Source organism: Pteronotus mesoamericanus, unplaced genomic scaffold, assembly GCF_021234165.1.
Source record: "Pteronotus mesoamericanus isolate MK-2021 breed Mesoamerican mustached bat unplaced genomic scaffold, CSHL_Meso_final scaffold_651, whole genome shotgun sequence".
Taxonomy (NCBI): Eukaryota; Metazoa; Chordata; class Mammalia; order Chiroptera; family Mormoopidae; genus Pteronotus; species Pteronotus mesoamericanus.
The window spans coordinates 15,377,451-15,396,626 of NW_026555325.1; the positions used below are offsets into that span (position 1 = coordinate 15,377,451).

Here is a 19,176-nt window from a genome sequence, read left to right on the forward strand (position 1 = left end):
TACCTCCCCTTTACACCACAGCAAATTCCTGCTTGCTGGCCCCATCTGATGCTCATTGACCCACTTCTGATCCCAGGACCCACATGACCCCACAGCCCCATGTCTGACAGTCATTTTGTCACCTCTACTCCAGTCCCATCCATGATCCCCTTGGCTCCCCTTAGCCACTGTTGGCCCATCTCTCCTCCTTGCACTGTCTCTGTCCCTGTGGCCACATCTCTGTTGCTACAGACCCATCTCTGTCCCTGTGGCCACATCCCTGTTCCCACAGACCTCTCTCTGTTCTCGTGACCACACCTCTGCCTCCATGGTTGCATTTCTGTAACCTCTGCCACACCTCTGTCCCCAAGCCACACCCCTGTCCCCCACGTTCCCATCTCTGATCTTTGTTGCTATCTCTACCCAGGCCCTACTCCTGACCTCAGCTGCCTCACCCTCAATGTCCCAGGGTTCCACTCCTGCCAGTTCCATGTCCCTGCCCCAGCGGCCTCCAAGCTGACTCAGGACCACCCATCCTTGATTATCCTGGTGGTGAGGGCGGAGAGGGCAGAACTGCCTGCTGGATCAGATGGGAAGGGAAATGGACAGACGGCAAGAGCAAGAGGGACAGACAGGCAGATAGGGCCGAGAGTCAAGAAACAGGAGGGACAGGCAGACAGGCCATAGTCCCATCCTTCTGTGTCTTCCAGCCCCAACCAAGACCCTACAACCCCAGTCTTCTTACGGAGCAGTGCCTGAGACACTGGCTCCTCATCGCCTACTTCTCATCTCCTACTGCCCACTGTGCCACCCACTTCTCCTGAGCTCTCCAGCCAGGCCACTGCCTCCCTCCCTTCCTCCAGGGGTGGCTCCTCAGTTCCCTGTCTCCTCCCACTGCCTTCTCAGGCCTAGAGGGGTGGCTCCACCCGGAGCCAGCCTGTAAGGGGTCTAGAGTGGAAGAGAACTCCCTCCCCCCTTCTTTGTGCTCCTGGCAATAGGTGGGGGCCACTCTGGGCCCCAGCTCCTCTTATGAGGAAGGGGAGCATTCTGGGGAGTTATCCTGAATCCCACCTGATGATCTGCTCCCCCTGGCAGGCTCAGGCACCTCTCTTGCCTCATTAATAAAGCGGGTTAAGAAAAAAGTCTGTTACTTGTGGTGTTGACTCTCAGTTCTTGGGTTCTTCAAAAGAAGAATTCAGAGCCAAGAACTCTAGCACAAGAAGGAGGAAGTTTATTTAGCCTGAAAGTATACTCAAAGAGAAGATTTCAGTGGGCTGCTCTGAGAGCTGCCTTGGCCTTTTAGAGAGAAATTCATGGAAGCAGAAGAAGTGAACGAGTTGGGCTGCTGGACACAGTAAATAAGTTACAGAGGCAAAACAAGGGCCCTTGGAGACAGGTTCATGGGGTTAGCCTAGACAAGCTGCTGTTGCCCGCTGCTCCCCTGGGTCCAAGTCCTGCGGGGACCCTCAGAGCTTAGGAGAAAGAAAGCAAAGATACATGCCTGAAGAAAGAAGGCATGAGCATGTTCTAAAGAGAGAGCGTGTGTGCCCTGGGTCCTTAGTCTTAAGGGTTTTTATCTGTTTTTTAAAGGCAGGAATTTTAGAGGCGATCTCAGGGGAGGATCCCAATAGAATACTCATCAGCTTTCCAGGTGTTTCCTTTAATATGCTAGTGCATCAAAATGAACATATAGAGTCAGGGTTGTGGTCTCCACTGATTGTTCAGTACTAGGGTAGGGGATCATTGGTCGTTGCATCTGGCTCTGAAACTCATGGTGTTGCTCATCTGGTTTTGCTGCTTTTCTGGGCCTGGAGCTGAAACACAACTGAGGCCTCGTTGTTATTTCCAGTTTGTCCACAACTCTGTCTCTGTGTCAATAGACCCAAGGCTTTGTCCCTAAGATTATTTGATGCTGATTAGCACATCATTGTCCTGAAGGCTTAATGCTTAAGGAGGTGGTTGTGCAGCAGAGAAGGAAGCAGGCGAGTCAGGGTGCTGGACAAGGCCAGTTTGAATTAGCTGTCTGTCTCAGTTTCCCTATTCTACTTGCCAGAGGATTTTGTTGGCTTCTTACTCTCCTGCTTCATGAGGACAGTAGTATTACTGCAGCTCTAAGGTAACATAGAAATTTTGCTTTTTTAGAAAGGGTACTCTGCAAGTTGAGCATCAAGCCATCATTAGTTGGCACTCCACCTTTTGCCTGTTTAATGCCTTTGTCCCATATTGCCAGCCCACTGGATACAGAAGACAAAGATCCCCTGAGGTTAGGATTGGATCTTCCACTGTTCCCTAAGCTTTGTAAGCTGAGCCATAAGGAAAGCTTGCTGAACACAAGTATGGAAATTTTGAGAAAGTCTATACTGCTGCATTTTTAACAGTACACTGTTTTAAAGTTTATTTACTTTTTAGTGAAATCTAGTGTAAGGCATTTGCTTTATTAAAATTTTTTATTTGTAGGTCATAAATTAAAACTAAATAATGTTCATTCCACAAGTGACATTTGTTGCAGAATTATGGCTTTTATTAGTTACTAGATTACATCAGTTTATATTTCCTATCAATTTATAACTTCAGAGCTGGATTAGAAATAAAAGCATGAGCATTCAGTAAGCAAGGAAAAGATGATAATGTCTGCCATTTTTCTTGAATGTGTACATGTTCAGAATCCTTGTTTTAGAAAAAAAATAATGTTAAACATTTTCATAATGGAGAAAGACCTGGGTTGATACAGTAATAATATATTACTGTATTGTAGGAACTTTTTAAATGTCTATTAGGAAATTAAACTTATTTTAAAACACAAAAGAAAATATGATTTCTTTTGGGCAATTTAAAAAATAATGAACTTATGGGTTTAATATTGTCTCTTGTTTTATGTGCAAGTCCAGAAGATAATGAAGTAAACCACTTTAATAATTGAACAGATTAGCAATGCTAACTTTTTTTTTACTGGAGAATTATTTAGGTTCATGTATGAACAAATTCAAGGTTGATAGAAATATAAATCTTATTGACACAGAAAAACCATTAGGCAGCTTGAGAACTTGGATAATAGTGGCGACTCTAAACGGAAATACTACTGATTGCAGGATTTGTAGGTGCTGTAGACAGGCATGGTGCTTTGCAGTGCCTAAATAGCTTCAACATAGTTGGCCGGGAGCATGCCGGTCCTGCCAGTCCTCTGCACGGTGCCGTACATCCAACCTTCATCAATAGCTTGAACATTTACTATAGCATCTCCATCTTTGAAGGACACCTCATCAGCATCAGCAGCCATATAGTCATACATGGCACGGAAGATCTTCTATTCATGAAGATGGAAAAAAGGTGGGGAATATATTAGATTTGCAACAATTAACCCAAACACCCAATTTTCAGGTCTCTTATGACTTACTCCATAAATTTCAGTTGCCCCAAAGAGAATGTGGAACCACCACCAAGAAAATAAAAAGACAGCTCTCAAAATAGAAGAAAATATTTGCAAATTGTATATCTGATAAAGAATGATTATCTAGAATATACGAACCATCTATCTGATAAGAGATTACTATCCAGAATATATAAAGAACTCCTACAATTTAATAACAAAAAGAAAGTGGGGTGTCAAAGGATCTGAATTCTCCAAAAGAAGTATACAAAGAGCCAATAAGCACATGAAAAGATGCACAACAGCCCTAGTCATCAGGGAAATGCAAATCAGAACCACAATGAAATACCACTTCACACACAGCAGAATGGTGATAATCAAGAGGACAATAACAGGTGTTGGGGAGGAGGTAGAGAAATTAGAATCATTATAAACTGCCAATGGGAATGTAGAATGTGCAGTTTGGAGAACAGTTTTAAGAGTTCCTCCCAAGTTAAACATAGTGTTCCTACATGACCCAGCAATTCCACTCCCAGGTTTATACCCAAGGGGAACGAAAACACATACGTTACAGTAACGTGTACACATATATTTATTCATAGCGGTATTATTCATATAACACCAAAAAGTGAAAACAACTCCAGCGCCCACCAAGATGAACTCATTTTTTAAAAAGCGGTATTTCCTTACACTGGAAGATTATTTGGTAATAAAAAGGAGTGAGGTACTGATATATGATACAACATGGATGAAATTTAAAGTATCGAGTAAAAGAAGCCAGTCACAAAAGATCATATATTGTGTAACTTGATTTATATGAAATGGCAATATGTATACAGAGACAGGAAGTACTTCAGTGGATGCCCACCTAACATTGGATGGCGGGCGGAGGGAAAGGCTCCCGATGGGGAGTGACTGCTGACAGACACAAGGATATTTTTTAGGGTGATGAAAATGTTCTAAAATTCTATTACGGTCATGTTGAACAACTGTGTAAATGAACAAATAATCATTGGACTTGTACACTTCAAATGATGAACTTCATAGTATATTAATACTATGGATATGTATGTGTCTGTGTGAAAAAAGAATGTGCTTATTTTATATATTGCCATTTATTCCCTTTGGAGGAGGTCACTCATGTTTTAGAGAAGAAATTGAAAAACCATAATAATATGCTAGGTCTATCTCTCATTTGGGAAATTTGGGAGCATACCAGTAGTATGTACAATTTGCACAGTAGTTTACAATTTGCTTTTTTCCCCTGAAGATTTATAATTATTTTAGGGTCCATTTTTGGAGTGTATCTTTCTTTTATCTATCCCTATGCTAAATCCATATTTAATTATAATAGCTTTATATATGTTTTACTCTATCATGGTTAAGTCATTTTTTATTTGATTATTCTTGCCCCTTTGCTCTTCCAAATAAATTTTAGGATAAACATACAAAATTTTTTAAAATGCTGTTGGGATTTAGATAGGAATTGCCTTGAATTTATGGATTTATGTTAGCAGAAATGACAACTTTACAATATTCCCTTCCTGAAATATAATGGGTCTTGATACTTTTTAGGATCTTCATTTACATCCTTTAGTAAAGATAGTTTTCTTTGTACAAATATTTATTTCAATCATAAAGAATTATGTTTTTGTGATATTATGAAAGTGATCCAGGGTCTTAAACAGAATTTTAAAGTCGTCTGATGAGCCCTGGCTGGTGTGGCTCAGTGGATTGAGTACCAGCCTGCAAACCAACAGGTCACTGGTTTGATTCCTGGTTGGAGCCTATGCCTGGGGTACGGTCTGGGGCTCTGGTTGGGGGCGTGCGAGAAGCAGCTGATTGATATTTCTCTTAACACATTGATGTTTCTCTTCCTCTCTTTCTACTTCTCTTCCCCTCTCTCTAAAAAATAAAATAAAAAATAAAGTAGTCTGGTGAATTGTGAACATGATTGGACTTAACTCTTCAATATATATAATAGGAGAGGTCTAATATATGACATGTTTTTATGTGTGACATGTATTGTACCAACTGATAAATTCTTGAAGAATGATTCCAAGCAGCAGATGTTTTAGTTTAGTAGGTGGGACTAAAAAAGCCCAAATTAATCATTTGCTTTGGTTTTTTAAAAAATCATTGAATAGTGCTTTTTTTTAAAAAAAAATTGTGATTTTTTTCGAGACAGAGAAGGGAAGGAGAAAGAGAGGGAGAGAAATATCAGTGTGAGGGAGAAACATTGATTCATTGGCTGCCACGGGCATCCTGACTGGGATGAAATTTGCAACCCGGGCTTATGCCCTGACTGAGAAAAGAACCAGTGACCTTTCCACTTGCTGAATGATGTCCAATCAACTGAGCCACACTGGCCAGAGCTGAATAGTGCTTTTTAACCATAGTTGTGTAATGAAAGTTTTCTGACATTACTGTTAACCCGAGATGTGTAGTAAAAAAGCATTATGTAAAACAGAAGTTTTCATTAAAAAAAATCAGAATACCTACAATTATTTTTGCAAATATCAAAAAATAAGAATGACTTGAATAAGTTCTTTATTATTTACTTACTCCAGCAGTAGATGGGTGAGATGGGATAGAGGATACCGTTGTCTGTTGGGTAGCAACTGAAGATGATCGTTGTTGTGGCAGCTCTGTGGTTTTTGCATGTTTATAAGCTGAAGGGAAGGAAAAAACAGTTTATAAGAAGAAACCATAGCCAGACATTATTAAATCTGTGTTTAGCACTCAGCAGTGCTGTCTTTTCCCCCAACTTAAAAAGAACGGTTTCCAAGAAAGGAGAAATAAAAACAAAACATTCAACTCATGTACCCCTTCACAATTTGAGAAGAATATATAGATTCCCTCAGTAGTTAATGTAACTGATGTCATATATATGTATATATATATTTGAGTTATACATATGTATAGAAATGTATATCTATACATATATACACATATACATATGTATGTGTATATGTGTGTGTGTATCTCTCTCTCTCTCTCTCTCAAAGCATCTCTTATAGCAATTGCCAGTGCGCTTTCTGGTCATGCAGCCAGCATCAGTGCCATCAGCTCGCACCTGTTGAGGCTGCAGAGAAGAAGATGCCGCTGTTGCTGTAGGTGGACAGGTGGTGATCGGCAGCCTCTGAGTGCTCAGACTTCTCCTCGCCACCACTGATGCTCAGTGCGCTGGCTGACCGTGACTGCTCCCGGCTCCTGCGCTGAGCTTGGGCTGGGGGAGGTAAGATTTTGAGAGGGAGCAGAGATGAAATTTTGATGACCGTAATCTTTAACGGTAGTTGAATCTCTGTTGGTTTTTGTTTTGTTTGTTACCAAGCATGGTCTTAAGTAGATTTCCATGGATGAAACCTTTATGACATGGTGTCATCCTCATTTTCCAGGTAAGAGTTGAAGTAAATTACCAAAGGGCAGGTAACGGTTAAGCAGTACAGCCAGGCTACCAAGTTCAGATTCTGTCCTTGAGACCACTCCTTCTCGCCACCCTGCCCATTTTCCTGGCTCACCCAAATGAAGAGATAGTAGTATTCACATTCAACCTGCACCTCTGACTTCTCCAGAAAGTCCTCCCTAACTTCCAGGTCAACTTGGATGCCCTTTCTCTGTGTTCCCACAATCCGTGTGCAGACCTTCAAAACTGCACTGTCAGGGTGTAACCACTGATTTACTCTTCTGTCTTCATCAGTAGACTAGAGTATAAATCCTTTGAGGACTGGCACAGCATCTTATTTTAATTTTTAACATGAAGAGAAGGCACAAAGATATGTATGTGTTCTCCTTTGTTGAATGACTAATCTCCCTTGACATAAAGGAGTTTTCAGAAAGTTACTAAAGGTCAAATCCATTCTCTCTTCCCTTTGCTTATGCATTTTTTTCATTATTTCTCTAAAAGAAAGATCAACCACCCATTTTTTCTTTAGGAAAAAAATAATAATGGGGCCTGAGGAAGACTTACACTGAAGCAATGAAACTTATCTAGAAATAAGTCTGGCCCCCTATTCAAGGTGTTTTTATGCTGAAGAGGCAACTCAGGAAATTGAAAACCCTAGAGGAAAGGAACTTCAGAAAGGCATGACTGTAGCCCACTAAATGGTGATATTTTTGTTGTAATCCTTTTGTGGCATAACATACCATTTATCATGTGTAAGCTTCGGGATTGAATGTTGTCTTCTGCAGGATCATAGTCGAAAACTGAGCCAGGATTAGTACGCCAGACACGTAAACCTGGAAGTGAGATTAAGGGTCAGAGCAGGTGTTCTTGGACTCTCTGAGTAACTTGGAAACCAAGGTACAAACTTAGTCATAAGAGGGTTGAATAACACTAATTTAGCTTAGGTTCTAGTCACATCTTCTCCTTGGAGGAGATCAAAACATGAAGAAGAAGAGAGGTCAGGTTTGCAAACTGTAAAATAATATAGGTTTTCTTTCACACCTAATGAATGTGCAGGTTGAGGTCTTTATCCTTTGCCTTGATATAGATAATATCATTTTTGTTCTTCTACCCCCTTAACTTAAAGTTGATTCCTCCCCCTAGGGCTCAATCACCTGTAATAGTTTCCTGATCCTGGTCATTTCGTTTTTGTTCCATCTCTACCACTTTTCTCTGAATCCCTCGGTAGTTAATGTCACTGAAGTCCTGTGTGTTCTTCTTTACTCGTTCCGTGATAGGGTCTGTCACCACTGGTGTGAAGCAACCCTTGTGTTTCTCAAAGTCTTCATGATATTTCACCTGAAATTTCATGAATTCGCTTTGTGAAAATAGGATGGTGTGATCATTTCCTTTCTCCCGTGTTCCCACCGGCTGACCCTCCAGCCCTAAAGAGTTCCCCACTCACTGTTGAGATGTGGCGTTGGGTCTCCCTCACCCGTCTCATTTCCGGGGTGTCCAAGACATAGGCAGCTTTGCCTTGTATTTGTTTCCGGAAGCTGTCAGAATAAAGAACCTGATGGAGGAGAAACCACGAATGAGTATAGATCACCATACTGTCCTCATTCTGAAGCCTCAGAGAAGCTTGCCGACAGATGGAGATGGAAGGAGCTGAGGGTGGGGGGTGCGGGGGAAGCTGGGTCGACCGAAAGGACCCAGCAAGATCCGTGACTAACGGTGGAACAGGTTAGCATGAGGACGGTGGGCAGAGCTCGCATCCGGAGAGAAAGGATCCGCTTTGACTTTGAAAATGTAACATTCATTTTCAAAGAAGAGGCACCATGTAATTTTGAAAGGAAAAAGAAGAAAGCGGTCTCTTGAATTTGCTGGGAACTGTGGCACTAGCACGGGCATGTCGGATGGTATTTGGTGCTAAATGTGATACTGACATTTGAAAGCACTATCCTTCCAAACAAGTGATCACTTTTTTTGTAGATTTATGTCCTGATTTTATAAACCAATATGCAAATACAGAAATACCATATGATCTCACCTATAAGTGGAACCTAATCAACAAAACAAACAAGCAAGCAAAACAGAACCAGAGACATGGGCACAAGGAGCAGAATGACAGTGACCAGAGGGGGCAATAACAGGGAAAAAAGGGGGAGGGTCAAGTCAAGGAACACGTATCAAGGACCCATGGACAAGGACAACAGTGGGGGGGGGGGAGGATTGAATGTCGGGGGGGTGGGAAAGGGGAGAGTAGTAGGTGAAAAATGGGCACAATTGTAATTGACCAATTAAAAAAAATCAGTCCCCCAAACACGAAAAACCCAAAACATCAAAACCAGAGAAGGCATCCATTACAGAGTATTATCTGTTTCATAGCACACCTTAAAAATAAAGGAAAGCTGAAGGCTAAAGGGTGTTAGGAAGTCAATTTGTTACAGTTGGTTACATAAAACTACCTCAGAGTATAGTAAAAAGGGGAAAAAACATTGGCAATTAACTTGTTATCTCTTAGTATGATCATTTGGAATTTAAAAACAGTTGTGTTAATTTTAGTGTAAATTTTCAGTGGAATAAGTGTATATTTTTATGGTGTTAAAATGTTATTTCCCAAGATGTTGCATTTCTCTTTTTTTTTAGTGTGTTTTTCATTTGAAGGAGAAAAGCATATTTTTTATGATGTTAAAGTGTTATTGTCCAAGTTGTCACATTCCTTTTTTTTTTTTTTTTTTTTTTTTTTTTGTAACTCTAGAAAATACCGAGCTAATGTTTTCTTGGTTGCGCTTAGCTCTCTCCATCTCTGGAGTAACAGGTGTCGGAGTTGCTTTTCTCATGTTTTCTTTGTACAAAACCTAGAGGAGCCAAGAGAGCATCCAGACATCAGCAAGCAGAAAACTGTTTCTGAAAACCATCATCTAGCTGGTGTTATGGCTCAATTATATCACACTCTATAAGAAACACCTCAGGAAGATAAAGCCATTAACATGTTATTACATAAAGCAAAAAGGTGAGGTTTGGGTTGGAGGGGTTGGTTTGTTGTTTTCAGTGGGTAAAGAAGAATTTTAATAAACAAAAACTGTTTGGGGAAAACTGTGAGGTAAATTAGTGGTATAACCATGTTTGCCAGGCTTGTTAAAAGTGTAACAATTTCTTTTTTTCCTTTCTGAAATACCGAGCTAAAGTTTTCTTGATTGCGTTTGACTCTTTCCATCTCAGGAGTAATGGGTGTGGGGGTCGGTTTCCCCAGGTTCTCTTTGTATGACACCTGTGAGATACAAAGTTGAGGCCAAAAGTCACTAGGAGGCAATTTTCAAGCTGTTAAATATAATGCAATTTGGGGGAGAAAACTCCATGTTTAATCTATTATTATTAGTGAGAATAGCTCTCAAGAAGAAAGCTTAAAAAATGGTTAATGGCAACGCTACGTGTAGTTTGTCATTTAGAGGAGGTTCTAAAAGACTGGCATTTTGCTTGTTTTTAACCTGGGATGGAGTTAGGAGCAGGCCAAACTGCAGGGGTTACTTTGCAAAATTAAAAGCACTTTCGTTTCTCAAGACAATACCGAGCTAATGTTCTCTTGATTGCGTTTGACTCTCTGCATCTCTGGAGTGACTGGGGTTGGGGTGGCTTTCCCCATATTTTCTTTGTACAAAACCTACATGAGTCCAATGGATCCAAAAATCCAAAAAGAAAAAAAAAAGAAGAATTACAGTTACCAAAAGATTAAACAGAACAGATAACTTGTTAGGAGGCACAGGGTGCCAAAACATTGGGGCAGCGAGGTTAGATGGAAATAAGCTTCCAGAGGAAGTTGATGTACTAGTTCCAGCAAGACACACATTTCCAGGGGGGTCCCTGCGCTGACACCCTTGCAGCCTGCAAGACAAGACTGCAGCGTGCCCCAGGAGGTGAGGCGCCCCCTCCACTCTGCCCCAGTCTAGGAATTTCAAGCCCTTGACAAATCATCTAAGCAGGACTCAGGGGCCTGGGCTTGAATACCACTGAGAAGGTAGAGGCTGCCTCCGATTTCGCAGTGGGAAACTCGACATTTTTGCAGCATTTAAACTCATACAGACAGCTCAGTAAAACAGTGGGCCCTCAAACAAGCAAAGGATTTCTCCTCTCTTTTTGCCATGCTGTCCCCTGTGTTGTGACTGTTGCTTTAGTTGACCACAACATCAAGCTTATCAGTAAGGGAAAATGTTTTCAGCAATTATATCACTATCATTGTAAAGCAATAAAAATCAGTAATACATCAGGACAAATCTTCAACCTTCATGTCTTCCTTCGGTGTCATTCTTGGAGACACAGAAGGTTTGGGAAATGCCATTCCAAAGGAAGACGTCTATTAAAGTGGTGGTTCTCAAAGTGGGGTCCCTGAGCAGCAAGGTCAGCATCATCTGAGAACTTGCTGGAAATGCACATTTTCTGACCCACACCAGAGAAACTGTGGGGTCAGGACCCAGCAATCTGGTTTGACAGACCCCGGGTGATTCTGGCTCCCACAGAGGTTTCTGAAACACTGTGCCCAGCTGTAGACAGTGCTCAGTGCGGGGCATGAGGTTCCCCACTGCATGAGCTGAAGTCATCCCAACGCAAACCCCAGCCCCCCTGTCGCTCCCCCGCCCCCGCCCCCGGTTACTTATCAACATGTTTAATGTCACAGAGCACAGGCTTACAAGAAATGGTTTACAAAGTTAGCAGTTAAAGACCATGATAAAGACAAAAAAGCAAAAAGAACTACAACTGGTAAAACAAAAAACAGTTCAAGAGACACTTTCCTTTTTAAATTATTTGATAACCATTTGCCAAAACCACTACTGAATCTTAATGTATGTCATTATTTCTGAAGGACGGGATTGGGATTATTTTTCCCAAGGTCTCTTTGTCCAAATCTGACAAGGCAGATTAGGAACCTAAAGTCATAGGTACAAAAGCACAAAAAATCACAACTCCAATTACCAGAAATAGCTCCCTTTACGCCTACTATGTCCCCTCCCAAATTTCAGGGGTACGTAAAACAAAGAGACCTTGGGAGTAGTGAATAGAGAGTAAGTTTCGGGAGAGATGAGCAAAACAATATTTTACTGGAAAATTTGTTACTTCCTGATATTAGATTTTTAAATTACAGATTAAAGCAATCTTGTTATTACGGGGTTAAGGCTAAGAGTAGCCCTATAGGAAAAAAGGATAAATTTAATAAAGAAATTCACAAAATTTAAGTTGTTTTTAAAAGGTAGGATTAATATGTATTATTTTAAATCATTAAAGAGCAGTTTTTTTTCTTTTCTTGCCAAAGTACCGTGCTAATATTTTCTTGATTGTGTTTGACTCTCTCCATCTCTGGAGTAACAGCTAAAGGAGTTCCCTTGCCCATGTTTTCTTTGTATAACACCTGTGTGATGAGAAAGCATCCAGAAAACAACCGTAAGCACCATTTCGTCTGTTGTGAGATTTTTAAGGGTGAGTTCAGCTTCCTTGTTACCAAATTACACAGTAGTCTAAGAAGCCAGGAGTCATACACTGACAAGATACCACAAACTTCTTTAAGGGCTGCCATTCTTGCAACAGGGAAACACCCTCTGGGGAGCAAGGACCTCAGCTGCAGGGGGCGGGGTGGCTGGGGTGGGTAAGGCTACTGGAGTTATCCATGTTATTTTTTCTTCTCTAAGAGCACAGTACCTAATTAACAATCATGTAGGGATTTGAGATGGTTAGAACTCAGTTTTATGGTTATCCAAGCAAATTAAAAGATATTAAATTAAAAGTGATTTAAAAAATTATTAAAAAATACCAGATGGAATAGAAATCAGAATTAACTGAAATTAAAAAAAATACAATCAATAGTAGTATCATAGAAATGCAAAATTCATACGTCCTTTTGCTAAGTGAGGTTTTTAGAAGCAAAGGAAGGGAAGTGGGTTTAAAAAAGAAATACATGTTTAGTATCATTTAATTATGAAGTTAAATGGCATCTATTTTTTCTTTCTGTCCAAAATACCGAGCTAAGGTTTTCTTGATTGTGTTTGACTCTCTGCATCTCAGGGGTGATGGAGACTGGAATTCCTGTCCCCACGTTTTCTTTGTATAGGACCTGTATGATAAGAAAGCATCCAGAGCAGAGACAGCAGTCAGCCACTTTCCCCCTCTGTGGGGCAGGGGGAGCAGAGCGGCAAAGAGGAAGAGGGTGGGTTGAAGGAAGGGAAATTCCACAAGCTTCTAGATCCAACCTGGATGAGCCTAGAGACATCCTTAAAAGCAAGGGAATGCAGGAAAGAGCAGTGAAAACTAAGCGATAAGAAAATTTTATAATCTGTATCATTTGAATTAATCTCTGCAACGCCGAGCAATGGATAGCACCACGAGAGGGAACGAGGAGGCTTTCCCAGCTTGTTACGAGGAGGGGGAAAAATTAAAAGGGCAAGAGACAGAGAGAAAAACAAGGAAGTTATTTTTGATTTGGAAATGTTATTAATAAATCACATAAGGATATTTGGGTTTTATAAACATTACATATACGAAGATACGTACACACACATCTTCTTTTGTTGACTTTCAAAAGAAGTCCAAGTATTTAATTTTTAGTTTGGGTGAACATATTGGAAAGAATTAATCATTTTTAAAGCAAATGGAGAATAATGACAAGATGCAAAAAAATAATATTAATAATAAAGAAAAGAAAAATGAAACCTGAAAATATTTGTACGAATACCAGTAGGGACAGAAAAGGTTAGAATAGGAAATGAGGCCAGAAGTCTGATTGTTGCAGAACAAATTTTTGTAAGATTATGTTTAGATTTAATTTGCCAAAGCAGGATGAATGTAGGCGCTTAGACATTGAGAATGTTATGCTTTTAAAGCCTGGACTATAATACTCAACACTTTTTTTTAAGTTAAGTGATAATATTAATGTTTAACCAAAATGGGGAATCTAATTCATAGGAAATGGTAGCATTAAGTTGCGAACAAGACGTGTCAAAGTTTTTATTGGGATAAGTTAATTAGATTTTAAAAACATTTTTAAAATAGTTAAGGGATTTTTTTGTTTGTTTGTTTTAAATACCGAACTAAAGTTTTCTTGATTGTGTTTGACTCTCTCCATCTCTGGAGTGATGGGAATCGGAATCCCCTTCCCGAGGTTGTCTTTATATAACACCTGTACGATACAAGAAAGCATCCAGAAAAAAACAAGAGCGGTCAGCACAGCCCTTTCCTCTCTATCTTGTAGGGAACCTAGTATGAGACTACGACATCAGACAGGAAAGACAATTTCACCAAGGCAACTTGTCTCTTCAAGCACAGATTGGATGAGAACATGCACCACATACCCTTAGCTAAAGTGCCAGTGTATTTGATATGCAACTTTTAGTCTAACTCACATATTAAATGCTTGTTTCCTTTAACAAGAAATAAAGAAAATACAAATGCTAATTTCATAAGAGCACTAAAGTTCTTAGTGTACAATAGATTTTTTTAAAGAAAGATTATTTTTAAATTAGACTGGCAAATATTTATTTTCCCTACACAGAACATCTGTTTTACAGAATAACAGATAGTTAAAACCCCAGGTTAAATCTATGCAATATGGCAAAATTGGTCTTTGCTGAGTAAATTCAAATTGTAGAGGTTAGTCAAGTCTGCAAGTCAAGGTTTTAATACTAAGCACCGTTTCTTTTCCATAGTATCATAAAGGCTTCATGCACCACTGGACAATTTACCTAAATGCAACTTGTGTAAAAATTAACACAAATGCTTATTTTAAAAAAGTACTTCTCTAGGATCATCAGGATAAGCAAGATCTTAAATATTTATAAATAATAATAATATACTTACTCTAATATAGAAGAGAATAATTGAAAATAATTTTGAGAAATTAATGCAAACCTTTGCAAAGGAAGGAATAATAATAATAAACTCACAAGGAAAACAGTGACTGTAACATTCAAAAAATAATGTTAATTTGCTTTGAAAATTTAAAGAAAAGCAAAAGATTGTTAGTAAAAAGTATTTAAAAACAAAGGGAAACAAAATAAAAATACAGTGGGACTTATCGGGGTGATCGCTTTGTAAGTTAAATAAATGTCTAATAATTATGCTGTACACCTGAAACTAATATTGTATGTCAACTGTAGCTGAACAATAAAAAAATATTATTTAAAAAAAAAAAAAGGCAGTGGGACCAAGAGAAGTTACTAATCTAGTTATGGGAAAGAATTAAACTTTAAGAAAATATTTAAACTGACAATTAAAAACATTTTGCCTCAAACATCTTCCTGTCCTCTAAAAAATCCAGCTAAGTTTTCCTAATAATATTTGGTTAGATCTGATTCAGATTTTTATATCTGAATCTAAAATCCTTCTATAGAAGTTGCACACACTCTTTAAGGATTGTAGAAATTTTCAGCAATAATATTATGAGACAATAACATTAAATATATTAATCTTATAATATAATATTAAAGATACAATATATAAATATATAAATAAGCTTAAGATCTGATTTGTGTGTTAAAAACAAATCAGGGGGTTTGAATTTCTAATTCATGGAATGGCTTGTTTAGAACAAATATCAAGATGAGATTTCTTTGGGTCTCAATACCAAGCCATTTTCTTTCTTGGTACTGCTGTTTATCCAGACAGGGTTTATGCTAAGATAACCCCGGTTCCCAAGAAAGAGCCACTATTTTTACATAGGGCCTCAATCTTGTGTCTTTTCTTGCAATGCTAACCCAGAAATGTTGAATAAAAAGAGTCCCAAGTAAATAAGAACTACAGTGTTTGGGGTTGTTTTGGACATATTTTACCTTCAAAAGTCCCAGTAGTAACATAAAAGGTGAAAAGACAAGGGAAGGAAACAATTAAAAGTTTTAAGGGACTATTATAGAAAGTATAAAATGTTAGAATCAAATAGTGGTTAAAGATCTGGAAAACAGAAGGATTCAGTTGATGAGATTAAAAAAAGATTTTGTTAAATTGATATTTTTAAAGGGACTCATAAGTTTGAATTTATAGAAAGTTATTTTTTTTTAATATAGAGTTAAAGGAGCTTTCTGCCAAATACCGAGCTAAAGTTTTCTTGATTGCGTCTGACTCTCTCCATCTCAGGAGTGACAGGTAGGGGGGTCCCCTTGCTCAAATTCTCTTTGTACAATATCTGTGTGCACAAAACCAACAATGAAATCAGCCTGGACCCATCTTTTAGGTCGACATAACTTTGAAGTAGTATCTAAAAGTATTTTTTGTTTGTTTGTTTGTTTTTCATAATTACATAAGATAGGCCTAAGTAACTTTAAGAAACAGAACAGCTGCAGGCCACCTTTGGCCATTTAGTCACACACAGTATGGTGTATGCCTTTCAGTAACAATAACACAGAGAAAGCTGCCCAGATGCAGGCAGAAGTCACTTATTTGCATGGGCTATTTGATAAAGCCTAGTCACTGACAGAAGGACTAGGCTTTATCAAATAGCATTCAAGTTAATTGAAATTAATATCCATAATGAGTTGTTGATAACTCTAATTTAGGGGATGTGGGAGAGAGAGATTTGGGGAATAAAATAAATATTAACATTAAAAACGAAATAAACAGCAGCTTTCAATGGTCCTGAAACTATTCCAAAGGAAAGCTCAGTTATATCTTTCGTGGTATATAAAAATAGTTTAGTCAAGGAAATTTGTGTTTCTGAGTTACTAAAAATTGCTATATTGTCTTTTGAATGAAAATGTTTAAGAATCACATTCTTTTAAGAAAGGCTTCAAACACAAAAAATACATCAAACAGAGCCAGAATAAATACTACTAATATTCTAATTAACATTGACCTTTTAAAGACATGTTAGATTTTACTTTTGACATATACCACACCAGTTAGAAACACCTACTGTTATTCAAGGGCGATCTGGGGAAGGAAACACTGAGTATTACAGGCATTTAAGGAAAGTGATCAATACTATGTTTTAGGGAAAACAGTTAAAATTTCACACCAGAACTAATGTAAATACTAAATTAGATTTATATTGAAAACTGAGGTAATATTTGGTATCATTATTTGAATATGGATTTAGTAATTTTATAGGAAGAAAAATCACATTTGTAATGTGTTAAAATATTATTTTAAATAAGAATTAAAGGATTTTATTTCTGTCCCCTAAGAAATACCGAGCTAAAGTTCTCTTGATTGCGTTTGACTCTCTCCATCTCTGGAGTGATAGCTGTTGGGGTTCCTGTCCCCAAGTTTTCTTTGTACAAAACCTGTGAGATACAAGAAAGTACCCAAAAGACATTCAAAATGAGCACAATGATTAAGGAAGGGAGAAATTTAAAGACAGGGTGTGTGAGGGGGGAGTTCTTTAGTGAATAATATTTAGTAAGGATAGTGCTTTTACTTCCAATTTTAATAAACTCTACAACGCTAATTTTGAGAATGAAAAAATACAATGGAAAGCAATGAGTTATAGGAGATGAGTATAGTGATGAGGAGTCTTGTGTTAATTTTACTTACAGTATTTCACATCTAAGTACTTACACTTGTCAGTTGCTGAAAGTGTTAAAGTACCTTCAGTAAAGTGAGTCACTTTGTGTAAGTTCAGATGTTTAGGTCAGGTAATAACACACACACAGACACAGACACAGATGCACACACAGACACAAAACACATAGAATTGTTAACATGTTACTTTGAAAGAAAGGACAGCGGGTTATTCTGGTAATTTTTTAATGGGAAATGGAGTTTCTTATTTGATATATTTATAAATACCGAGCTAAAGTTCTCTTGATTGCGTTTGACTCTCTCCATCTCTGGAGTGACAGTGGTTGGTATGCCTGTTCCCAGGTTTTCTTTGTACATAACCTGTAGGAGATAATTAGAATACCCAAGAAGGTAAAATGACCGTGAATCCTGTGTGTTACAGTTTCATGTGCGCAATTTGGTGGAAACTCATAAAAATAATCTCACTTTCAAATATGACACTCAAGAAATAAGGAAAAGAAATTCCACAAATATTTACATTCTGTCTTCAAAAGTAGTAATTGCACTACCTTGAAAACTGCACACTAACTTGTGCATTTTCTATAGTCGCCACTTAGTTCATTCCTCAATGCACTAAATAGTAGTAATAAATTAAACAATGAGAAAAATCTCTCCATTTTGTAACATCTTGTCTTAGTGTCTTTAATACAGTAGGTCCACAAGAAATGTACTTTTCTTAATAAGTGGGTTGCTTGGTTTAAAGTTTTCTAATTACATGATGCTCTATTCCTTCAAGATTATCGAGAATTTTCTCTTTGTTTTGTATTTTCTACTGAAAATTCTCAAGTGGCCACTAGTCTGTAGGTACCCTTAATGTGAGGAGACTTATGAAGTTTTCTTTTTCAGGAGAGCATCTTTCCTTGACATTTTTACTGGTGATTGCCCGATCATGCAAACTGGTATTTTGCTACTGGGGGTAAGTCTCTATTAGGGATAGTATCAGAGGACTGTACATTTTCATGAAGAGTGAGGAACTTCCTGAACCTCTAGCCTCCTTCCCCTTGAATGTTAAGAATTTTTAGCCTAAAGGAATGAATAAATGCTTTTTAAAAGGATGGATTCTATAGTGCATTTGCACCTAGGGTGGGAGCAACATGACAAATCTAGGGGTTTTTGTCACAGATGAATTCCTAAAAATCGCCAACCAACTTGAGTTGACGCTACTAGGAAACTCTCAGGGATAATTAAAAGCCAACCATCTTGTAGAAAGTTGTGTTTCTTTACCCAGCAAGGCAGCAGAACTGATCGTGGACAGTATAACAAAATAAAGTCAGAAAGCCAGGAACATGCAATAAAAAGTGACAAAGAAGCTATGGGCTAGTTTTCTTGGATTAGTGGACACAAAACTGAAGTGAAGCTTCAACCACCAGGAAGCCAGAGTGTAAGCAGAGAGTGAGAGGGAATGAGGTCTAAATAATATGAATGACATGCAAAAAAGTATCAAGTGTTTTCTAATGGAAATTAAATGAGAATTCAGTTCTCCAAGGACTAGAAGGATCTCTAAGAACAAGGTCTTTGCCTTTTATTGGCCATAAACTGTTACCCAAACTTCACAGTCTCTTGCTAGTAGCCAGCAATTGCTTTGCATCTGTGTACAGATGAGAAAGTGTGTGTGTGTATGTGTGTGTGTGTGCACGCACGTGAAATTCTTGTTAGAGAACAGACTTAACATACAATATAGCCTTGTGGGTAGATGACAGCTAGCACCTAAAACATACACTGCACTTGCAAGGAGAGAACAGAGGATACAGGTAGAGGAATCTTGAAAGGGAGAGGAAAAGGCTGCAGAGACTTCACAAGACTACCTAGGGTCTTCAGGGCAACAGTGAATGTCCTGAGATATACACATATGCACACACATATATATACAGATATGTAAAAATTATTTAATATTAATTTTATGTTTATA

At 38.4% G+C, this 19,176-nt stretch overlaps 1 protein-coding gene across 11 annotated transcripts in view; it reads right to left on the reverse strand.

The window, feature by feature from the left end:
- Nucleotides 1-2,478: 2,478 nt before the first annotated feature.
- The window catches only part of NEB (nebulin), a 199,472-nt gene continuing 182,774 nt past the window's right edge, over nucleotides 2,479-19,176 (reverse strand). For 3 of the 11 annotated variants that reach the window (XM_054562772.1, XM_054562769.1, XM_054562768.1), the window contains 13 exons: nucleotides 17,496-17,588; nucleotides 16,898-16,990; nucleotides 12,742-12,834; nucleotides 12,043-12,135; nucleotides 10,303-10,395; nucleotides 9,913-10,005; nucleotides 9,500-9,592; nucleotides 8,197-8,304; nucleotides 7,907-8,090; nucleotides 7,493-7,585; nucleotides 6,423-6,575; nucleotides 5,912-6,018; nucleotides 2,479-3,283 (listed from right to left, as the gene is read on the reverse strand). In XM_054562772.1, coding sequence (XP_054418747.1) covers nucleotides 3,110-3,283; nucleotides 5,912-6,018; nucleotides 6,423-6,575; nucleotides 7,493-7,585; nucleotides 7,907-8,090; nucleotides 8,197-8,304; nucleotides 9,500-9,592; nucleotides 9,913-10,005; nucleotides 10,303-10,395; nucleotides 12,043-12,135; nucleotides 12,742-12,834; nucleotides 16,898-16,990; nucleotides 17,496-17,588 — 1,470 coding nt within the window. In that variant the 3' untranslated portion in view covers nucleotides 2,479-3,109. Of the gene's footprint in view, nucleotides 3,284-5,911; nucleotides 6,019-6,422; nucleotides 6,576-7,492; nucleotides 7,586-7,906; nucleotides 8,091-8,196; nucleotides 8,305-9,499; nucleotides 9,593-9,912; nucleotides 10,006-10,302; nucleotides 10,396-12,042; nucleotides 12,136-12,741; nucleotides 12,835-13,803; nucleotides 13,897-15,801; nucleotides 15,895-16,897; nucleotides 16,991-17,495; nucleotides 17,589-19,176 lie in introns of all 11 variants that reach the window. The other 8 variants (XM_054562778.1, XM_054562770.1, XM_054562771.1 and 5 more) reach the window with 8 other exon arrangements.